Source organism: Aphelocoma coerulescens, chromosome 3, assembly GCF_041296385.1.
Source record: "Aphelocoma coerulescens isolate FSJ_1873_10779 chromosome 3, UR_Acoe_1.0, whole genome shotgun sequence".
In the NCBI taxonomy this organism is placed as follows: domain Eukaryota; kingdom Metazoa; phylum Chordata; class Aves; order Passeriformes; family Corvidae; genus Aphelocoma; species Aphelocoma coerulescens.
In genome coordinates, this window is record NC_091016.1 from 80,164,638 (window position 1) to 80,189,185 (window position 24,548).

The 24,548-nt window shown below is 37.5% G+C and overlaps 1 protein-coding gene across 3 annotated transcripts in view; it reads left to right on the forward strand.

Annotated features, from left to right (window-relative positions):
• The window catches only part of PDSS2 (decaprenyl diphosphate synthase subunit 2), a 119,068-nt gene that overhangs the window by 55,242 nt on the left and 39,278 nt on the right, over positions 1–24,548 (forward strand). For all 3 annotated transcript variants that reach the window (XR_011149956.1, XM_069011032.1, XM_069011034.1), the window contains one exon: positions 18,458–18,656. Coding sequence is in view for 2 of the 3 variants with exons in the window: in XM_069011032.1 (XP_068867133.1) it covers positions 18,458–18,656 (199 nt within the window). In the remaining variant the exon portion in view is untranslated. The remainder of the gene's footprint in view (positions 1–18,457; positions 18,657–24,548) is intronic.

Consider the following 24,548-nt stretch of genomic DNA (forward strand, 5'->3'; position numbering starts at 1 on the left):
TTTAATTTCGCAAGGGCACAGCTGACATTGCTCAACAGTCTCGGTAATTAAATAATATTCACGAAAATATCCTTCCATCGGCATGTATTTTGACTCAGAAACTAAGTGTGTCCAAACGATCTTCCAAAAGTCTTTGGTAAGAATCAAATCCCAAGAAACGTAGAAAAAGTTCTTAAACAACCATGACAGGAAATGTTTCAGTTCCTTTTGAGCTTGAATTAAGCTAAAATTTACAAATCGTTGTTCAAGAATCTTTTCAAGTTTAAGATAAATGTCCATATGCGGCTCAGAGAGCCAAGAGTCTTTCCATGGTTCCTCCATAGTTTAGAGATGGAACAGCAAAACAAAAACAGGAAGAGAAATCCAGCATTTACTCACAAATCACAGTCGCTGTCCTTAGGGATTGGTGTCTTGCCAGCATTTCTCTACCATTTGTTACAGTGGGGATACTGCAACACGTGTATCAATCAATGAGACCCGTGGAAAGAATGTATATGCACCAATTCTTGATAGATGTTTCAGAGATGTTTATTTCTCCAGCCGCATGGCCGGGGCTCTGCCGAGGAACTGAGGCAATCACGGGACCCGAGGGTCCTTGCCCGCGCAGGGGAACACAAAACAACCAATGGGGAACGGGGCTGACCAGGGGCAGGGAAACCCCATGGCTCCCCCCAGGGCCCCTCTCCCAGGACCACATGGCAAGTGGGGAGGGACCCCAACATAAATGATCATTGGTTGGTTCACTTTACTTATGCCTATGGCCTGGACTGCTGTTGCACTGGGATTTTATGGGTGAGAAGGATCTGAAATGGCAATACTCTGCTTTATGTATTTAGCATAACAGCATATGAGGTGTAAGGGCACCTTCTCTGGAAATTCAGAAAATGTAAAAGGTGTTCCACTTCAAGTGAAAAACAGAATAAATACTGCATGAGGATATGCACCTTTGGCTCTACATTCTCTAAGAGCTCCAGTTATTGAGAAGTAGCTTCTGTCCTGTTCTTGTGAATGCAGCCAAACAGCTGAGAGACGCTAGTGCTCAGATGACTGTCACGTCTCCAGTTGTAGTAGATGGCTACAATAGCAAAGGGCTGCCTTCTGCTTTAGGAACGGGTCAATGCTCTCTGGCAAAACAGGTGTTTTACTGTGTAAGCTGGATCTCCAATGAAGTTTTGGCAGCAGATTCTTTCTACTGTAGGCAAGTTTAGAGATGTTTGTAATTTTAAATAGCTGTTTGAATGCTTCCCAACTGGAATGTGTTTCCGCATTAATCTGTATTTGATTTAAGAAATCAGATAGTTCCCCTTTAAAAGAAAGAAAGGAAAAAGCAAATCCATTACAAAGCCTCTTGGCTAATTAGCCATAGCAAGCATGAGTAAATTTTGATGAAGGTGGTGAGGTTTATTTTATTGTTAGAGTGTAAATGACACTTAAAGGTTAAATTTTACAAAATCCTTTTTACCTTGCACGGTGGAGGTATATCTGTGGATGAATTCTTGAGTTATTGTAAAAAGCAAAACACAAACAAAATAAAACCAAAGAAAAACCATACAAATTATGATTTCAGTACCTACAAGAATACAAAGAGCACAAGTGTGAGACTCTTCACCTCATTTCAGATCTTGTCCTTTTTTCAGTTTCTGTACTCTGAACTGCAGTGTGTGTTAACTTCAGAGATTGGATTTGACTGTTTCTTACCTTCATATTTTCAAGTGAAAAAATGATTCCTAACTCTACAATGGACTTCTATCATGTGAATAGTACTTTCATATTTGTAAGAAGTTGTTTTTTTTTTTTCATTACTACTTTTCTGAGTTTACTAATAATGGAAACCAAATTAAATTTACCTTGACCTGGTGCAATGCAGAGGGAGTGGCTGTGAACCCAAATTTGGGAGACCCCATGTTCCGTTGCACCTATCCCCATCAATGACTGCTAAATCACTGTAGAACATGCTTAAACAAAATAAAAAGCAATAAATGAGGAAAATTTAGTAAGACCAATAGTGTATGTGGGAACTCAAAACTCGAAGAAGGCAGAGCAGTTATCTTTTGTGTGATGTAAGTATTCAACCTGGGCGTTTTAGTGCAGAATAGCTGTTGCACTTTAAATTCACACTGGCTTACTGCACACAAGCCCTGGGTCTCAGCTGCAGATATTGCAGAGATTAATCTTATTAATGGAACTGCTAATTGGTGTTTGACTTCTAATTATAGTAACAATAGGCCATAACAATCAATCCTCACCTTTACTGAGGCACATTAGGACTCTTTATCATAAAAATGATTTCCTTTGGGACTTACTGTTCTTATTCCTATCTTCTGGAAGGCTGGCTTTCAGCAAAGGTACAGTATCCCATCTAGCAAGTACTTTGGAAGCTTAGCTAATTAACTGGTAGAGAAAATGCATGGTCCTAAAATATTCAATATCTAAATACATTAAAAAGTGCAATGCTCTTGACAAAATTGTTTGAAAGATAATGGGAAAAATATGTCAAAATATGAGCAGTGATGTCTTTTATAATCTTTACGAAATGTATAATTTTGTCTCCCAGTCCTTGTTAGCTTTCCCATAGCTTTTAGTGAGAGGAAATCCAAGCAGTTATTCTAAATTATTCTATTTAGTTTTTTCTCTCCAGGATAAATCCTGTGAGATTCATCATCTCATTTACACGATGAGTCTCAGGAGATGAAAAGCACATACAACTTGATTACATATTCCTATTGATCATCTTCCATCCACAACAATAAAAATCAACTCCAAATACAAATCTAACAGTATTACTAATTCATTACAACCAGTACTTTTCTTCATTAACTTTTATTGTTTTCAGCATACTTAGCATGTGCAATACAGCAATTATATGTTGAAGAAGAAAAGGTATTCTCCTTACGTTGTAGAATAAATAAAAAAGCACTGCATTAGAGCTGATCAAAGACTGTTCAGAAATATGGGCTCAAATCTTGTTCAAAATAAGTCTGTATGGCACTAGATAGCTGAGCAAGGTAAACTCAGCATGTACATCACAAAGTGTATTCAGTTTCCATTTTAAAAAGGAAGTAATTCAGTGTCAGAGAAAGCATGGTAGGGATGGCTTACCTTGGAGAAACTGTAATGGCACCTCTGTCTGTCCAGCCCTCCCTTTTCTTGGAGCTTCTTTCTCCCATTGCTTGTGAAATGAGAACTGGACTGCCATGGTGTGCAGCATAGAGTGCAAAACCAGAGCAGCACCGCTGGAATTCTGCAGTGGGTCAGGAGCAGCTGTGGGAGCAAAAAAGCCTTGCTTTCACCCCAGTGGTAGCTTTTCAGAGAAAGGCCAGGTGACCTGTTGGTAACAGGACCCAGCACAGCCTTCCCTGGGGCATGGCATCACCACACACCAGAGCAGTTCACCAGAGCTGTGTTTGCTGTAAAATCTTTCCCTTGCAACAGTTTTCTACTTGAGAACTTTCACATTTCCTTTACAAAAAGTATAATAGTATTTGTGAAGAGAAATTGGCAACCATCACCTAAGTACAATCCACTGCTGTGATGAAAGCACACAGCAGCTTTGGGGACTGCTTATCCATCAGAACTGTCACATCAATGTGACCAATTGCTTTGCTCCCGAGTTCCTAAATAATTTTATTGATGTAACTTATTTGTCCTACAGTCCCAAAATATTTCCCATGCTTTTCTACATGCTGAAGTACCACCTATCCTCTTTCTGTCCTGTTAATGTCTCCCTTGACAAATTTTACAATGCAGTTATGCAGTTTCAATACCAATTTCTGCAATTCTTGGAAAATTGTAGCAATATGAAGTTAAGTATTACAAGGCATACTGCACCAATTAATTTATTTTCTTAGTATGATTTAGTCAGTACCCTGATATAATGTAACTGAAGATATTACAACATTTTTCATTTGCCGGGGTGGAGTTGAGAAGGTCTTCATTTTACTCCACAAGTATATGTACATGAAGATATGAGGCTGTATAAAGACTATCCAATGTTCTTTCTCTTCCACTTGAAATAATGGCATGTTCTGGACCCTAATCACATTAAGTGAATGAGTATTTCTTGTGGCTTCATTCGTATCTGGCCTTTAACCTTCAGTAGATTTTCATGTGGAATTTGACAGCTCTGAGATGCTTCTAGAGCAAACAATAATAAAAGGGAAAGGCAGCAATAATATGCTGGTGGTGTAGACAGGGCACTGTATTCCTGGACAGCGAAACTTGGTTATTTGTAATATATTCCAGTATAAAGGTGGGTGTGTGAGTACATAGATGAGAGTGACTGATGATTTGAGAAGAGGAAAAAGGAATTGGAGGACTAGGGATAAAGATTACAAGAGTATGAATGCAATATGGTATTCTTGCTGTGTTGTATTTGAGAAGGTGCTTATACAGTCAAAAGAGAAATTAGAAAGATGATGGCTTTTTTATATGGCTTGCAGCAATTGAAAACTTCTGGTCAGCAGTGCCAGCATGATTATGGAGCATCTTTGTTACATGTGAGATTTTGTGAGCTTGATTGCCCGGTTCTTGAAGTCCATTTAAGTATTTGGAGTTGTAGTTTTTAATTTTCCCAAAGACTTGGCCAAATTTGTGTATATTTTTGTGGAAAGAGAAGATGCAGTTAAATAAATTGTGCATCTATTACTGCCAGAAAGAGAATAAACATAAACAAGTTTTGTTTTATACTGTATAGTATTTCTGATTTCTTTCTCATCATTGTTATGTTTCACCTAGGCACTGTTGTGTGGAAAGCTTGCTTCAGTCTCTTATAGCTGAAATTTCATTCTGGCTTTTGATATCGGTGCAACAGAACCAGTAGAAAAAGTTCAGCTATGCTCATATGCTGTTCCAGCAGGCAAATTAAATTTCAGCAAAGCTCCAGTATTAGTCGCAGTCAGGAAAGGATCCTATTTTGTGGACTCTGGTAGGAATTCTGCAGAAATAAAGTTTGCTCTTAAAAGTGGTGTATTTAGCCGTCTCTCCATCATCACTCGCTTGGGGTTAATGTTGCTTGAATTGGTTGATGTCATTTTATCCCTTATTAAAGTGTGTAGATTAAATCATTCTGAAATGAAAGAACCAAAAAATGAAAGCATGAAATTTTCAGATACCTTATAGAACTGCTTTTAATAAGGTAAAAGTAGATGGAAATTGTGCCAGTGGTATAATAGTAAGTCATTTTTTTAATCAAAGGACAAATTTTTCTCAATATCACACTGTACTCCATTTGCATAAAGTATATACAAATAATAATGACAAAACTTTGCAGACCTCAACAGCACCAAATGCTTGTTACTATGCTGATATGGTCCCAGAAGCAGCAGTCATTGCCTTGCTCCAAAAGGTTTATTATCCTTTCCCTGCTGGCAATTCTGTCAACACACCTGGTGTAAGGGACAAGGTCTCTGAGAAGTCTGCTCCCTGCCTTTAGCTATTAGTCTCTTTCCTTGTACATGGCAGGCAATACCCATCTGCTGCATACTTCTGCTTTGTGAAAAGCAAGAGTATTCCTGTAAAAAACCATTTTAATATGTGGTATTAATGTCCCTATCCAATTCTGAACATTGAAAGTTCAGGAAGGGAGAGAAGAGCACCTGTGATAATCATACTTTTAATTGCGGACTAACAGAAACGTAGTTACAGCTGTTCAGAATATGACAGGTTTGCTTCATAGTATGAGCTATCTGTGGTTGTGCAAGCAGTATATGTTTGGATTTTTTAATCCCCTCTGTATCTTGGATGTTTATGGGTGTTTCAGAATGCACAGTAATTCTTACATAAGCATGATAAAAAATATATATATAGTTATTAAATAAATCCCAACCCTATCTGGTACACTGTATTCTGGTGATTTACATTTTATTTTTAATGCCTTTTTCCTGTGCAGTTAGACATATGAACAATCTATTCTCTTAACAGGACTGCTCATTTATCAAGTGTTCATTCTTCACAGCCTAAAAAAGGTTACCTTCTTTGCTCTCACATAAAAAGGTTCCCCGTATTTCAGGTGTCATTAGTACTAGAGATTTAATGTCAAGGTTAGTGCACCTTGTCTTTCAGCTACATTGAATACAATTACAGACAAACTCTTCAGAGAGATTTCAGAGAAAAAGTGGAAGTGATAAGTCAAGCTGGCAGTCTCAGAATAGCTGACAGTGCACAGAAATGGGAATTTCTGTTAATAGTGGTTCAAACTATCTCCCATAGTCATTGCAAATAAAAATATAGCCATGCTTCAGTCTTGCAGAGCTGAGAAGCAACTAATAAAAAAGGTAAGATTCACAGAATTAATTGTTAGTAGCCTGTTTCTTGCTTTTACCTGCAAGTGAGACCTTGCATTTCCCTTCATATCTTTGTAGCTGGTTTTAGTGCAAGTATTTAAATATTTTAGCTAAATAAACCACAGAATAGTCAAAACTATTTTTAAACCATGATGTGAAATTTCTTATGGAATAGATGCATGAGATATAATTGGAGGATACATGTTGTTGAGGGGCTGTAGAGCAAATATGGGTAATCCTGGATAGATGGGCACCCTGGTTGGTGCCCACAAGCAGTCTGGCTGACACATGCTGCCATCAAATGGGAAGGAATGTTGGTCATTTCCATAACAAAATTTGTGATTTTCTCCATCATTGTGTTCCTTTTGATTTCTGCTGTGGTGATAGCAAGGTCATCCAGTTTACAAATGAATCCTTTGGTTCATACCTCGTCTTTTGAGGGTTTTGGTCAACATACCTTATTCAGTTCTGAGTCTGACTGTTCATCTTTGCATCGTATATCCTGCCATCACATTTTCCCAAAGCCATGCTACAGCAGCTGTTGCCAAAGCTTTTGGTCACCTCCTATCTTGCCCTTTTTTTACTCTTATTTACAATACCTAAAACTTGCTCACTTCAGTAAGCCAAAAGAAAGGCCTTCACGCTTACTCCATTGTAAACTCTTCTTTTGGCTTGCTGTTCTTTCACCCCATCAGTTTAAAATGTCTTATTTTTACCTTTGACTATTAGAAATATAATCCATTTGTTTTAAGGGAACTGTGGTTGTTTTGTTGTTTCTAAACCAATTGCAGTTGTGCAGAGGTGGGCTTTCTTGTGAGCAGTTTTTTTGAAGTTGGCTACTGGTGTTCATTTTTGAATTAACATTAGCATTTAAACTTAGTCTGCATTGTCTGGAAACTTAGCATGGAAATAACTATAAAACTTCTGTATTATGTTTGCTATGTTCTATTTAGACCTTTAAATTAGCCTGATGCCCATTGAGTTGTATAATGAATCAGGGCTTGCATTTGTTTTGCATTGCACAAGTTTCGTATTTGCTTCATATTTGCTGGTGTCTGCCTGTCAAAGTGCCACCTTGTTAGGGTAAGTGGTTTTGTCAGTAATAAAATTAACTGTACAAAGGGCAGGTAGTAGGATGACCTTTTTGCAAAATATTGTTGTTAACTAAATACAGTAAACAAGTTTTTTACCAGAGTACCTATTCAGTTCTCGTAAGACTGGCACTGCCTGGAATTAATGGAATTCTTTTAAATTTTGTAAGCATTTTTTCTAAGACCCTATTAAATAAAACCTGCTTTGTGTCTTTCAAACAATTTCAAAACACAGATAAAATTTGTTGGTCAATTTAACTAGGAAAATTTTGTGAGTGGGTTGTCAAACTGGAGATGTGCTGTTAACATTGGTCCATGTTCTTTAGCTGCTGACTAAGCATTCACTGAGGATGCAAGAAGTCCAGGTTTGGCTTTCTTGAGTATTTGAAAGGATGCAAAAGTACTCCTCTGTCTGAATTTTCAGTAAATTTCGCTAAATACAGGGATATAGGACATCTAGGTCAGGAATGCATGAGTTTGTAATGCATGAGTTTGTAATGTAATTTCCCTCCTAGTAAGTTACTTAGCTGAGCAGGATCTAGAGTCCAGGTGTCCCACCTTTCTCTCCTGGAGATTGACTTTTTTCACTCTTTGCCATCTGGCGGAATGAATAATTCAAGGTTTTGTGTGATGGCAGAGTAACTCAGCAGGAGTGGCCGAGAAAGGAGGTGTGAGGATGCCCTGGCCATGAGAGCTGGGTGGCTGCCTGATGGGAGACCCAGATTTCCAAGTGATGCACTGCATGCTTCAAAAGAGGAGCTTGGACCCAAAAGACAATTCTCTGTAGTCATGTTGTCAGGTGGCACATCCAGTACTTAAGTTCTTCCTCTCTTTCACAATTTTATGACTTCCAAATGCTGGCTGTCACTTGGAGTTTGGGGGACACTGGCATGTTTTTGAGCGATAAACATATCTTTGCTTGTGCTGACAAATTTTTACTTCTGCCTCGTTACATCTTTTCACCCCCATACCATCTATAAACACAAAAAGGCAGGAAAATACATGTCTCCAACAGTAATTTTCGAACTGGAAGCCAATATACGCAGCTGAGTAGAAAGGTATTTTAAATCATCTTATAGGTGTTTTCTCAGAGATGACACTCTAGTTACTTGAGACAACTGTTTTTTCCACCTGCTGTGAAGGATGAGTTGCCTTTTGGACACTTAAATATTTCCACACTGTTAAAGCAGCAGATTGAAAAGCAGATGAGAAAGTTCAAAGCCAAGGCTGAAAGTTCAGTTTCAACTTTTAGTTTTCTGACTTTTGTCACTTTGTGTCACAACCTAACTGTTGTTTTCACTTAGCGTTATTAATTAAGTAGTACCGAGTTTACCCATTTAAAATCGGTTATCTTTCTTCACAGCAAATGACAGTGAATTTCATTCCTTTTGGTATCCCGTGTTAGATAATAGTTGAGAGAATAATAGATTCCAGGGACCTTTGATCTACCATTACTGTAAAATAAAAATAAAACTTAGTATTTTTTTCCCACTGACCGTAATGATTTTAACCTTGTGTACTAATTTGAATGGGCTTGTGGGGGCAGAGTCTTAAATGAGACACAAATGAAGGAAAAATTGCTAATGCTGCCACTGTATATCTAATGAGCACTGTGTAATAAACCATAACCTCTTCAACATTTCTGTGGAAAATGGTGTGATTATTTTGGATGGCTGGCCCTCTGTGTACGGCTCATTACCATCTGGCATAATGTGTATTGATATAGCCTGTAATTGTCAACTCTTATTTGACATGCTGCCTTTAATAAATGTGACTTGCATGGCTAGAACCTCCTAATGGGTATACGGAAAACTGTAATTCAATAAAATATGTATACTTATGTAAAATACACACCCATATATCCATAAAATAATTTTGTAGATCTCTGTTTTCCTTTATTTCCTGTTCTTAGTGGGAATACTTGTATGTATTCCCAGGTTAGTACTGCATTACCAGTGTGGATACCTAAATATGTGAAGACCGGAATGAATCTTGAATGCAGCTTGTTTCCTCTTGCAGAACTTGCTTCAAATACCTTTTGAAATATTTATTTTCTGTGCACTGTAAGACAGAATTAATATACCTGCTGTAATAGAATGGGTTCCCTGCCTGATGGTGGCTGCGTGTGTTCCTGTGCTGGGAATGGGAGGTAACTCTCATGGACCAAATGGCTCTGGTTTTGATGTTTCTCCTGATGAAGGTGGCTGAAATAAATGCCTTTGTAAATCTCAGTGCTGAAAGTATTTATACCTCCTTAAAAGTTAATGGGCTTCTGGCCAATGGTAAGTTTTCAGATACAGGGACCAACATATGCTGCCAAATCTAGGCATCTTTTGTTTATTATCTGAAAAGTTTCCTTTCCTTGCCTTTACTGTTCATTAATACATGAATAACTAAGAGATATCATTCTGGTAGTCAGATAGATTTTCCCCAGCTTTAATCAATTTTAGTATTTGTGCAATGGGTGTTCATCAGGTGTTACCTTCAATTGCACCATAGATGGAGAGTCCATTGTTGCTTTTTGTAAGAGATTTTGGAAAGTGCCTTCCCTTTGTTCTTTTTGGATTTCCTTAGGTTCAGGCTACTGGATCTTGTTTTATGTTTGCTTGATAATCAGCATATTCTCTTGAATTTGTTGTCTGTAGTGTACATACTTAACCTTTTTTAAAATGTCTGTGACCAAATCTACTGATCCAATATCAGCCTTCTCCATGCATGAAATAGCGTTTGTTCCTCACTTCATCTGTTTGCTTTGCTTTGATTGTTAGTATGACTCTCTTCAACATTTTTGTCCTTTCTCAAATTCTTCTTGACTGAAGTTTTCAAGTAATAATTTTTACTAGTATCAGAAACTCAGGGTTGACAGAAACACTACTTTTGCTAATATTCTTCCCTTAAGTCATCTGTGGATCCTACTGCGCTCTGACCACAATTGCATTCTGTATCTTAGCTGATTATCTTGGATGACCTGTTCCTTTACCCTCCTTCCACCCTTTTCCAAACTTTGGGTGCTTGTTTCTTGAAAGTCTCTAGTCTTGTATATATTTGGTGTGCATTGCGATCTTTTGATCGACCTTTTTTTTTGCATTGTGTATTTTAACTTAAGTAAAGCATATTGAACCAGCTCAGTTGACTTTGTATTGCGGATTATTCATTCTCTTTGCTGTTTATTAGCTGTGTTTATTCCTTTTCTGTTGCCTTCTCTCCTGAGTGTAAGTTCTCTGGACCTGCTAACTGTAAAATCTTACCCACTGCTGCTGTTCATGAACATTATTTGCTTCTGGTCTAAGAAATATAAACACCTGCTTGTGTAAATGTGTTGCTTAAAATATAACAGGCTTTCTAAAGTGCCTTGCCTTTATGTGGTTTTGTTTCTGCCTAACCTTACGTAATGGACCAATGCAGTTCTTAAAGTTGTTCTTAGGTTTGAGGTTTTTTTAGTATATCCTTTTTTAAACTGCCTTTGCTCAGTTCCCTGTCCATCTGTATTTTTTCATCCAGTCCTTTATCAGTTTTCTTCCTTGCCTAGTTTCTCTGGTTCATATTTGGTCCTATCAGTTTTTCAGTTTGTCTAAGCTATGTAGGGAAGGACTTATAGCTGATTTGGCTTTGTCTAAATCACAGGTTTTTTGCTTTTTTGTTTTGTTTTTAATCAGCTTAGTCTTTTTAATTGGGGATTTGTGACTTTTTGGTCATATAGTGAAATATTCATAAGGAGTTTCCGAAAAGTATTCAAATTTTTCTTTTTAATTTATCTTGACTTATTCAGCTTGTTTTATCATTGAAAATATTGCTCATGTATAATATATGCCTGTGAATATTATCTGTTGTATTTATAAAGAATGTATATTGGTTTGAAGTATATTGTTTTCATATAACAAATGTATTGAACTCATGTTCACTTGTGCCTAATTTTTCTGATATGAGGTCTTTGTAGCAAATTGAATCTTTAATATAGAGAATTCAAGTTAAATGCAACATTTCTTGAGCTAGCAGAATTCCTTTTAGAAATTCAACCTAGTGTCAATACATTGCCAATATACCTACCTATTGCCAATATACATTATTACATGAGCACACTGAACACTGAATATCTGCATCATTATGTACAAAATAAGAGAAGTAGATCTTTGAAGAAGTAAACATCTTAGCTCGTGCTATTATTTGATGAAGTACTTAATATGGTCTACATAGCTGTTCTTATAGTCTATAGCAGATACCAAATGGAATTTCAACTTGCCTTTTATTAGAAGTTTAAATCTTGATAATTGCCTTATAAAACCAAAATATTGCATTTGACAGCTTTACTTCATTTTGGAAATATGAATCTTCCCATAGGGATAACCAGTGATTTTAAAATGTGATTATGATATGTGATTTTATAAATTTGACAATATGCTTATAAATTAGGAGCTCTACATTTTATTACTGATTTTTGGCATCAGTGTTCAAGTAATCCAAGAAATCTTTTTCTAGATAACGTACTAATTTTTTCTTTCCGTCTTCAGGTGAATGCTCATGTTTTTTCCTTTGGTTTGATCAGTTAGGTTAAGCTAGCCATCCTTCCTTTAGAAAATAAAAAAGCCATAAAACCTAAGATGTAAAGCTAATTTTTTTAACAATAGTTATGTAAGTACTGGCTCATGTCTCAAGTCTGTTTCTTCTCTAGCAGTGTAGGAAGGATCTCTGAGAACCGGAAAAGTATTTGATATCTCCCTTCTAACAGTTTCTAGTGCTTATGAAATCTGAAATAAGATAAAAAGCTATTTAAGTTTCTCATATCCGGGTTTGTGGGGATTAAAAAACATACCTAGGCCTGCCACCACTCCTCACTGTTCTTTTAATACCTGTCCCTTGCAGAATGTCCTTTGTATTCTTCTTGCTAATAAAGTCCCAACATGACAAGATTGGTCTTTACAGCGAGTGTATGTGGATTCTTACCATGTCTGCCCAGCCCACCTGCTCCTCATTGTTCACACAGCTGCATTGTCACTGGTTTCTGGATCTTACAGTAGCTAGGTACCTCTTACTGAGCAGGTTTCCGCTTGGTATTCCCTTCTTTATTGGTCCCAGCCTGGGTGCCTGCCTCTGGGAGCTGGAAAGCATCAGTTTGACTTAGTGATTCTGGTGGTATTTTCCTTCTGGCTTTTCAGATTAACACTTTTTCCTTTTAAACTGAGCTTGAGGTAGTGATCCTTACCAGGTCTTTGTCTAGATTCTCTCACCTGTTTTCCATAACTGATGCTTTTGTTTCCGAGCTGGCATTATTAATCTTCTTTTAGGCTGTGTGACTTGAAAGGGGAATTGCTGTGATGAGGCCATCCAACCCAAGAAAAATGTGGTATAGGTTATGATCACTGTTCTTTGGCCACTGATGCTGATTATCGAAATAAGCCAGACACAAGTTCACCAGTTAGGGCTTCGTTTTGCTGGGGATGATGGTGCAGATCTGGATTCTTGCAGTCTGGTACAGGTAGCTGGCTCCCAGGCTCCAGGGCTCCTGGTGGTGGCCATGTTTGCACATTAGTGCCACTAGTTGGAAACTGATAGAAGTTGGTTCACTTGCATGTTGCATCTGTAGTACGAAGTGGGAATTGGTTGTTCTGTGGTAGACCTAACAATGAAGCCAAGACCTGCAAAAACTCTTCTTTGTAATTCCTGCACTAAGGAAGGGAAACAGGACCTTGACTTCAAGTCAGGCTTCTCTTTCTCCACTGCCAGCCACCTACAATTCTTAGGGAACCTGGCTTGCCAAGTTCAAGTGAATGTCTGCCCACTAGAAATCAGAAAACATTTTCAAATCCTATAATGGGCTGAGGGAAGATCTTAGACAAAATTTGCAAAAGAACCTAAGCAATAATCAGTGGTGAGGGTGACAGCGAAAATGTAAGGTCTTTCCAAAAATAAATAAAGAAAAATACATGGACTATTGGTAGAAATTTTGCTTCCAAAACTTTGTGATACTAGGAAGGGAAGGAGATGAAAGAGGTAGGATATGTAGACAGTTTAGATGGGTTGTTAGGAACGCAATTAAACAGCATACTCAACAAACTTCATGGAACTGATGCCTTTCAACTTGATTTATCCCTCAGGTGGAAGATGCTCCTACAGTAGTTTAGTGACCAGGATAGAAGGAACCACGGAAGTCTTGGTCTCTAACTTTGTTAAAGGATAGGAGTGGGTAGATGTTTTCTGCTGGAAAACAGACACATGAGCCATGGTACTGCAGTGAATATTTGGGGCTCTGCTCAAATCTGCTGCTTTACCCTGAAGATTTTTCCTGTTAGTGAAATCAGAGCATCTGCCATACATGTTGAGTGGCTTAAACACCTGCCTCCCTGCCATTTAATTTCTTATGAAAGAGACTATACACAGAAGATGGGAATGAGACTTTCCATCACTATGATGCTATTTATTACTCACTAGGCTTTGTTCCTCTAATCATGGTTTATTAACCATGGCATTGACTTTGACAGGTGAATGGAAAAAAGAGCTGTAAAAATCACTGCCCTTCCTTGCTGTGTAACTAAGTGGGCTATCTTAGTGCAGCACCCGCTACTACCCAGAGCATACAAGATCAACTTGAATGTAGTTAAGGCACCTTCTTGTCTTAATAGAATTTTTCTTTCTGTTCACTGTTCACAAAAAACGTAAAATCAGATACCAAGTGCTGCCCAAATACATTGTCAGTGCCTGAGATAATTACTTTAATTCTTTAGTTAATGCTTTTTCATGTGTAATTTTCCATTAAAGAACTACTTCTTTTTATTTCAGATTCATAGGTGTGTGTATATATAGATTATTATAGTTGTCACTGAAATGGAATTGATGCTGGTATTTTTAAATTTTTTTTTTAAATGCTGAATGTAAGGCTTTTCATCCAAATTAATCCTTTTTGTATTGAAGGGAAACTATTGAATTGACAATCACAAAGAAGATGTTCAAATCTTGGGTGTGTACTGTTAGTCACTTTAATACAAAGCTTCAATGATAAGAGTTCTTAAAGATTTATCTATCACTTTCATTATCTTTGTTCATAGTAGTTGCTTCAAAAATTTTCAAATATGGTTTTTAATGGCTAATTTAAGTCTTTGGCCCATTTCTGTGAAATACCATGCCTGAGAATGACATTTTTAATTATTAAATGTTTCTTTGCATAACCTGTCATCCCTTGAGAAGCCCAGTGTAGTTCTGATGGTTAGCTGATAATGAAAGGTAAACTAACTCAAGTTCTCTTGCTGTTACTGAGAACTTGAATTTCCATCACAAATACTGCTGAGGAGTATTTAAGCTGAAGTGCTCTTTTGTTCACAGCAATACAACTGTACTATTCAATATGTTTCTTTTGTCATAGGTTTTACAGAATCCTATTATTTCTTCCTAGAGTAGGACTTGAAATTAGGAACTGAAGTCACTTGTAAGAGTTCTTGAAGCAATGGTACTGGCTTCTTGAAGGCTGCTCAGAAGTTTATCAAAGTTCACCAAAACGTACTTAAATGTCAGTGATCTGTGTGCTTTCATTGCAGGATGGGAGCAAATGGAGGGAATAGAAATTGCACTTGTTTTACTTGTTGCAGGATCTAATTGTCCATACAACTAAATTTTTGTTTTCCTAGTATTTTCCTGCAAGCTGGTGTTTCACAGTCCTAGTGTCAGTGTAGCTTCGATGGATGTTGCTGAAGAGCTTTTTAATTGCTTACAGAGTTAGTTTTTCCTTTGTGTTTCCAGGATGACATTTACAGCCTGAGGAGCTCATAATCTAAGGGATACTTTATAGCAAGCATTTAACAGAGGTTTAGGTTAGGAGCACTGGTACTGAAAGTGCAGGAACAAGGAGCCAGAAGCAAGTGTTAAAACCACAGCAGCCAGTTAGGTTGTGACCCGTCAAAACTTCTTAGTAAGGTGCCCCAGGTATTGTGCAAGCCCCTGTACCATTGTCTTTGGAACAACCATTTCTTCATGTAATTGTGCATGTGCTTGTGGGTTGATTTTTGTGAAGGGAGAAAGAATAGGTGGTTATGGCATGTGTGGAGATCAAAACAGTATCATTTCTTGAAATGTGATGCCTATAAGTGGAGTCTGGGGCATTTGGTGGTGTTTTGCAGGGAGTTCTTGCGTCAGAGGTGAAAGGCATGGAAGTGTGTTAGCATTTGGTGAAAAAGCTTTCCTAGTACTTAGCCCACTTCCATTTAGGAACTTCGTGTGTTTAGAAATGTTGGCTGTTTTCTCAGTACTGCCTTGTGCTGAGGTAAGTACAGGTAATTCTTGTGGTAACCACTTCTTTGTTTTGTGACTGTGAGCTCTGGAGTGAAAACAGGATGGAAGCAGTCAGAGTTTATCATCCCTTTGCCCTGTTTCTAAGTCCAGTGTTGCTTAGACATTATTTTTTCTGTTGGGATTGGCTGCTTTCAAATACGAAATTACTTAATCACTGAATTGTACTCCAGATGGAGAAAGCTGTGTATAGTCTTTCTTCAGCCATTTAGCAGCAACTTCATAACAGTGGTGTTTATTTGTTGGATGCTGGTCTCTACAAAGTCATGTCAAGGATCCTCCTGTATCGGTGGCACTGTGGACTTGTTATTGTGCCTGGGTATTATAGAGATTATCACAAAAAGCATTACAAAATGTGTTGCCTGGGATTTCTGCAATAGCACTGATTCTTGTATTTTTAGTCTGCTAGGGAGAGAGAGTGGAAGAGCAGTATGTAAGATCAGAATTAGGCTTAGATTATCTGCCTAATATGGCTCTTGTTAGCACAAATAATACAAATACCATTTGAAGAACAAACGGATTATAGAAAAAGAAATGAAAACATCCAGATCCTGAGCATTTGGAAAGCATGACACTGATGTATTTGTGTAACCTTTTCATGAAGAGCGATGCTGAAATCAAAGAGGGGATTTTGATTTCCTTCATTAAAAGCTTATTAAATGAAGAAAGAGGACAGTCGTTGTTTTGCTTCAATAGTTGGGGGTCACAGAGGCAGGCCTGGTCTCCTCAGGATATTAATGCCTGCTTTCAGCTGGGGGAAATGAGCCGTCGCCTGAGTTAGCTGCAGCTTTGTGTGCTCGTCACTAGGGATCCCCATATGTCCTGGGATCTGCGGCAGTCGGAAATGGCAGAGCTCGGCAGCAGGGAGCAGAGGGCTCTCATTGCTATTCATAACAGGTAGCTCGGCTCAATCTGCCCAGAGCAAGTCTGTTTAATGTTGATCAGCTGTCCATCTGATAAACTGAATTGATATGGACATTTCCTCCAAGGGCTGCCCTGACAATGACAGCAGGAGCATCGGGATGTCTTGTTAGTCTTTTTCTCTGAGCTTGAAAATTTATTAACCCTTTGTTAGAGCCAAGCCAAGCATGATTACAATAGTGTGACTGGGTTGTGTGAGTTTCTTCATCACCTCTTTGAAAAGCAGCCTCAACCTTCAGATTTCTTAATTACATGGAGAATGACTGTTTGTTTTTTGAATTGTTTTTCTTTGCATGGAGCCAACAATTTGTGAATTATAACGGCAGCTTTTAAATCAGCTTAGTTTTTTTGTGCATGGCAAAATACATCAGGAGCCTCTATTTATGCTCTCCCTCCAGCTCATCTGCCTTTTGTGTGCCTGCCCAGGCCGTGTGACTATCCCAGCTCTTCTTTCTTGCTAATTGGCAGTGACCACTGTCCTGAAACAGTTGCTGCTGGGGCTCTTCGCAGGTCACATATATTTGGGGCAGAAGGTTACTTTAGATTAATATAGTTTGGGACAGTTGGAACACATGTGCACTGTCCAGAGGAAACAGAATTAATTTGCTCAGCACTATGTTAGTACTGAGGCAGAATCTAACCTGAGCATGTACCAGCAGGTGTATTTGTATGTGAAGGTGTGGAGCAGTTTGGTTACTCAATGAATCAGTGCTTGGCCACTTCTGAATAAGTACAGAGAACATAACATGCCTTTGTACTATGTTGTAATTAATTAGAACTTTAAGGCCTTTAGTCATCTGTTTAGTTGAGGGCAGGGATTGCATTTTTGCTCATATGTGAAGTCTCCATGGCATAAAGGGAACTGCTTGAGTCAGAAAAGATGTGAATGTGCTGAAGATTTTGTAAAAATGAGTCCTATGTGTATCCAGTGCTAAAAGGATGCTCCAGTGCATTGCTCTGTTTCCCCCTCCCCTTATTCCTGCTCAGTTATTATGTATGTTCAACACCTCATTGTCGTTCTGAGCTAAGGTGGCATCTCTGGGCTCCTTGGAGGGACAGTCACTGTCGAGGTCTACGGTTGAATGGTGGGAGGAGGCGAGGAGAGGGCTGGGCTAATGACTCTTTTCATGCCTTTTCCAAAACGTTAAAATAGAGAGCAAGCCTCTGTAGAATAACCTGTATGGCAAGGCTTGTGCAGGGATTTGTAACCCCTAAACCCAGAATGCAGCACACTGTGTGCTGGAATAAGAAGTGATTTGTGAACCTATCCAATAAAACTGGCCTCTTTGCTAGACAGTCCCCTTTGCTGCTTCTGACTAAAACAACCAGTGAAATACCATTAGTACGCAGTTCTAAAATGTTCAGCTGTTTTTCCTCTCCTGCCTGAACCCTTCCCCTTTGGTAGTATTGAGCTGCAAGGTATCCTGTTATTAATTTAACTCTAATTTGAGCGGTTGTTGACTGCAGCATTCTTAGGGTGTTTGGATTGGCTTGCTCAGGACTCCCCTGCTGATATGTCCTTTGTTTCTTTCCATCAGTACTTTCTGCTGGCATTTTCTTCATGTCAATGTCCCCCAAGCTTCTGGTAGATGAAACAAAAAAAGAAAGCACCATGAGGACTATATTGATTATTTTGCTTTATTTTGTGAAAGAATTCAAACAAAGGGCAGCATTGCCCAAAGTGGAACCTGTGGTACCTGCGGCTTGCCTGGAAATACTTAGTGACAGTTCTCTGTGTTTAACACCTCCTGGTTGTGGCTTCTAGAAGTACATAGAAGAGCTACATGATAATTAATAAAATACCTGTTTAGTACATGTGGTTGGTTGTTTATTTTCACTAAGAATCTCTGTTCTTCATAGCATCAAACATAATTGTGCTTTTTCTTTCAGTCAAAGAAGTTTGGCTGAGATTACAGAGCTGATCCATACTGCCTTCCTGGTGCATCGTGGCATAGTAAACATTGGTGAGCTCAAGTCCTGTGATGGCCCACTGAAGGATATGCAGTTTGGGAATAAAATGGCTGTTTTGAGTGGAGATTTTCTTCTAGCAAATGCTTGCGCAAGCCTTGCACAGTTGCAGAATACCAAGGTAAAAAGAAAAAATTCTTCTACTGCCAATGCAAGTAAATATTAGCAAGTCTTTTGAAAGAGAGGCCCTCTAAAAAAATCAGCAGTTATGTATGTGTATGTAGAGCATCATTTAAAAATCGTCACACTTAATGTTATAGCTGTAAATTTGACAGGCTGCTGCTGCTGTGAACGTGTTTACCACTCTCCTATAGAATTACTGTGATGCAGTCTTTAGAATAGATTCTGAAGCACTGTAGTAATGGATGGGTGGTTAATTTGGTGAATTTAGGGTATATGCAGTGGCATCTTCATTACATGTCAGATTACAACACCTCTGGCAAACTGCCAGCTGAAGACATGTTTGGTCTTTTATTTTCTTTTACTTTGTGCTTTGTGAAAGGTTTGCTATCTTAGATAATTTGGGGGGCAAAAGGCTTTACTGCTTTGTCTCAGGTGACTTTTGCTCTTAATAAAGTTACTTTGTTAGGGATTTGGATGCCCCTGAATATTGGATTGCCCTACTAATGTGGATGTACTGGCTTCTAAAGGACAGCTGCAATCCAACTGCTCAACCAAACTGTTTGAAACTTTACAGGGAGATGTTTTTAATGAGAAACAAGTTGTATATATGTATTACCTTAGAAAGTGAGACTGATGGAGACATTAAGAGAGAATCTCTCTAGACAGTTCTTCTTTTCACCCAATAGGATCAGCTACACAAAATCATTCTTGACCTGCATTTCTCTAGCTTGTTCTTAAAACCTCCCGTGACGGAGAGAGGTTCCTGGGCATCCCTGTGCCAGCCTAGTGTAACACCTAACTGCATGTATGGCTGAAAAGCTAAGTGTTCCATTCCAATGGAAACAGGAAACAGTACTTTTTTGCAGAGGTGCTTTTCATACATTTGAAGATTGCTGCCGTGTTGTAGCATAAAATAAATGTTTGTCCTGTGCAATTGTCAATAATCAGCATAGTTGTAATTGTGAGCCTAAGGAGTCTACTTTTTTTAGATCCTCATGCTAAATCTCCTTGTGGTAGTTGAGTATTTCTGTACTCCTTTGATCATGAGTATGACAGTTTCTCTCAGAAGTGGTGTCATTTTCTAACACAGAGCTGAGATTCAAGAGGAGAGACAGAAAATTAGATGTCAATCTACTGGAATAGTGGGTTAAGCCATTATGGAGCTAACTTGTAGTAAGTATTAGAAAAAAAAAATTAAATAGTGCATACCACAACCAAAATGGGGTGTAATTGATTTTAGTAATTATCATTGATTTGTATCAGTTCATTTTTTTAAAATACCTTGTAAGTTTCTCAGCACAGACCAAAGGATTTAACCCTACATCAATTTTCTGTTTCAACATAAGAGGAAACTTTTCTAAAATGTAGCAACTATTACTTTGCATTTAGTACATCATTAAGTATTGCAGCAGGAATGTATAATCCCTGAAGACTTGCCAGGAGACAAGCCTACAGTGAAATGAAGCACAAGTGCAAAGAAATACTTTTTTTTTTAAAAGCAATCATTATACTGCATGTTGGAAAATTCTGCCAAAACATTTTAGCACTTTTTTTCATTTTTCTGACATCTAAATACTTTCATAGCTTCTACATACGATAAGTGGGATGCCATTATGGAAACTGATTGACTTAGTAAATTATTCTTTTTCATACGTCTAACCCTACTAGCAAAGTTAGAAAAATTGAAGTACAAGCTATAGAAATCTCTTGACAGGTGCAATGATTTAAACATACTGTATTTATTCTTTTGTAAATGATGAATTTTCAAATCTGGCATCTGTTTTTTAGCAGTGTGAAATAACTGTGACTTTTTTCCTTCATAATGTTTTGTGTTCTTTGATGTAAAAAGTAAAAATCACAGTACTGCTTTTTTTGCTGGCATTTAGCAAATTGGCTAATGAAATGAGCAGCATTTTACTGTGCATGGCACTGACCATGGTAGCTGTAACCTCCGCAGACATGCATAGCTGTTGTATAGACCAGAATTTAAATTAAAGGGGGTTTTAGCATAACTGAACTCACTGCTACCAAGATAATTTTATTGTGCTGGTAAATTCTTGTCTGAGCTTGTGCATGATGCATTTATCTCTGTGCTTCTCTCGGGGCTGACAATTAGACGTGAAATTCTGTAGTCATAATGAAATGCAGAGCTATTTTATAATTGCCAAGGGTAAAATTAGCGAAGTCAATTATTTTCCCTTAGGCTTTTCCCTGTAGATATTAAAAGGCTGCAAGGTAATTGCCTTAGGTAACACTTTGATTTTTAAATAACATTAAATATAGGAATTGTTGTTGTTAATTCGTAGTAATTTTCCTCTTTTTGCTACAGTTGTAGAATATAACTGTAATGATGTTAACAAGAATCAAGGCTCAGGATTTGCTTTTTTGGGATTTTCTTTTAAACTAGTGCTCATACCTCTCATCAGTTTGCTAAAGTTATGCCAAAGAAGGTTTTGGGGTGGTGTTTTGGGTTTTATAGTTTTTGGTCTCTGAGGTACAAGGACTCTAAATTTCTTGAAATGCCAGTTAGAAAGCCTCCTGTAAGATAAACTCTGCTGTTGTGCTATTACAAAATCATCTCAAATTTTGTTTTTTTGAACATATAACAGTTCAGAAGAAAGCACTCTCATTTTCTACTTTGTGAAATCATGATACATTAATTATGGATGCAAAGTTGGTATCAACTGAGGCTTTAAGTACTGAAGGGCAGATGCATGTGTATGCTTCATTTTTGTAATCATGGCAAAGTTCTACATCTTTTCAGTTAATAAAAACTGTTGAAAATGAGTACTAATTTCTTCAAAAATCTGTACAGTACAAAGTGTTAGATTGATCAGATCACATGTATTTACAATTTTTTGTACATTCATGTTAACTTTTTAATCACCTTATATAAACTAATCTTTTGGATGGTGGCTCTTCTAGGCCTGCTGATTGCAGTGATAAATTATGTTGTTGATTGAAAATTATATGGATAAAACCTTACTTCAGAACTGCATGTTGTAGCAGATTGTTTATTGCTAATCCATGGATTTTAGAACAGAATTGAGCCCAAAGATGAATTGGTTTGGGATCTTTTAGCAGTTGTTATATCAGCAGTGGAATGGCAAACCTTTGGCAAGGAAGGGCATGTTTGTGTTTTGCTACTTAACTAACAATGCCATAATGTGTGGAAATGTGCTGACTTACTGGATTGGGGTGTGTTTATATGGGATGACAGGGTTATTTTGCTAGGTTTTCTCATTTTGAGGTTGCAGTGCTCTGATACTAGGATCATGATAAGATATATCTAAGATATATGTGGAAGTCATTGTAAACATGTAGGTGTGGGAGTGATGGAAAAGTAAATTATGTTTGCCTAACAAAATAGGGTACCTCCCAGCAATCTTGTGGGATATGTGACCATAAGCAGTTTTAAATAAATGTGCTAATAAATTATTAAGAAGTGTAAAATGATCTGTTTAATGGGTAGTTCTTTGTTGCTGTCTGAAGACAGTATATCTTTAACATTTGTTATCTTGCTTTGCCTAGCCAAGGATGTGGGGATGAAACTGCTAAAAGCAAATCTTTTGAATGAAAGTCCTCCTTTGACTCTGGTAGCAAAAAGTGTTAGTTTTGTCTTTGATTTCTGCTTAAGTAACCTGCACTTCCTATAATATTTTTAGGCCGGCATTCAAATGCAAACATAGCAAAAGTAACAAACATTAATTGGCATTTTTGTCACCTGACAGCTGAATGTGGAGTATGGGCATTTTACCACAAGTGATGTGTGGATACTGACCTCGATATTATCAAATAATGTGCTTTTTCAGAGTTTATAGCAGAGAGAAGAGTTGGAAGAAATCTGTCACAGCATTAAAGCTGGTGCTTCCTTGAGCATCTGAATCATCAGTTGTCTTACAAAACTATAGAGGGGATGCTTAAAAAACGTAATTAAAACCAGTTTTGATGCTCTTACACTCTAAAGAGAGTGATGCATAGAACTTCAGAAGGCTGAAGTGGTGCATTTTAGTGCAATGCCTAGAAAATTGTAAAATAATCTGCAAATGCATTTCTTGCAGCTCCATAAACTGGTAATAAGGCATCCCTTTGTATTTAAAGAAAGAAAACCCACAAACCAGCCAAACAACCAAAACAAAACCACCAAAACCCAACATATACAAAACAGGAAATGAACCTCCCCAAAAGAAGAAAAAGCCTATCCCAAAAACCTGAAGTACATGTAATGGTAGTGTTACGGTAGTGTTCTCTGTAGTTCTTACTGAAATCTTAAGAACTGACTCAATTTTTCACAGTATAATTCAGTCAGTTCTTCTTGAAATTATTAAACTCATCACAGAAACACTTCAAAATCTACAGGCTGAAAGCTTGGAATTGAATTTAGGAATCTTGTCTGTCAATGCAGAGTTCTGCCAGAAGACCACATTGTAGAGCATTATTTTATTAAGCGTTTTTTGTTCATAAATAAACAGGAGCACAGATGTAGTACTTACATAGTGGATCCATTTCCTTATGTTAAGTTTCTACATTCCTAAAGGCATAAGTGTCTTGTTTATCAAATATGCCTGGTGTTTACATAAACATCAGTAAGTTACTCATTTAAGTCTTCCTATGTCTTCCTATTGCAACAACCTGAAGGTGCACTGCACTTCCTGTAAGAACTGTTTATCTTGAACTATGGTTTCTACATCTGTAGCATCAGTTGTGGTCCTAGAGGACGGCTCAGGTTGGAACTTAAGCAGCTTGGTTCCCTGGTGTCCAGTGAAGGATACAGAGAATATCCTCTTTTCTGAAATGATGCCAGTTGCTCTTTTGATGTAGATTGACAGTTTTGAGAATTGACAAACAAGTCAGCTAGAATCTACAATTTTGATTTTTACATGTCATTTAACAAAGGTGGTACTTGTATGAGACTTTTTCTTTCCCTGAATAATGTCAAGAGAAGAACATAAACTTGTGAAAAAAACCTGTCACGAATCTGCCAAGAAATACCCTTTTTTAATGGAAACTAAATGTTAATAGTTGCCGGTGTAAAGGCAACCATTAGCAGCTATTGACTTGTAATAGATTCAAATTACCATCCCTCAGAACAGTGCTTTTCATTTTGTTTGAGGTAAGTAGAAGGTCCTTCTTCATAAATGTACTTGAGATGAGTTATTTTCAGAGCAATGGAAGTTATTTTGGAAGAGAGATTCTTCTTTATTTTCTCTGGTGGAAGATTTGAACCATAAATATCTGCTAAGTATATTTACAGTGTATATTTTTATTATATTTTACATAAAATAAACAAAGACCTTTATAATCTGAATTTTCCTACTGGGATTCAGTAGCTGTATTGATCAGAGAAGGCAGGATGAAAAAAACAGGGAGAAACGCTGAGAACCAGAAGTAATGTGTTTGCTCCCAGTACTGTGTTCATATAGAAAACTGAAGTGGTGATAAAACCATTTTCGAATCTTTTATATATTTTTAATTGTTTTTAACTCTTTGCCTTTGCTCACATATTGACTTTCTTTTTCTTCCCTAGTACAAGCTGCTGTTAGAGCTGAGTATCTCTAAAATGATCAGCTTACAGAGCAGCTAGGTGACAGGAATTTGGTAAGAAGAAGAGATCAGATTAGATCAAATTAGATTAAGAGAAAGTTTATAAAGTTTGATAATGATGTTTTCTTCTTGCGGGGCAAAAAAAGAAGAAAAACAACCTTCAATTTTTTTTTTTTTTCTAGAGAGCTGAATAAAGAGCTTTTCTGAAGCACTTTATCATGTCTGTCTTGCTGTACCTTCCCCTGAGGCACTGTTTGATGATGATGTACTGAACAAGATAGGGAGTAGGATAGTATCTATATTATTGAGTATTTTTGTTTTAATTTAGTATTTTAGAGTGCCACAG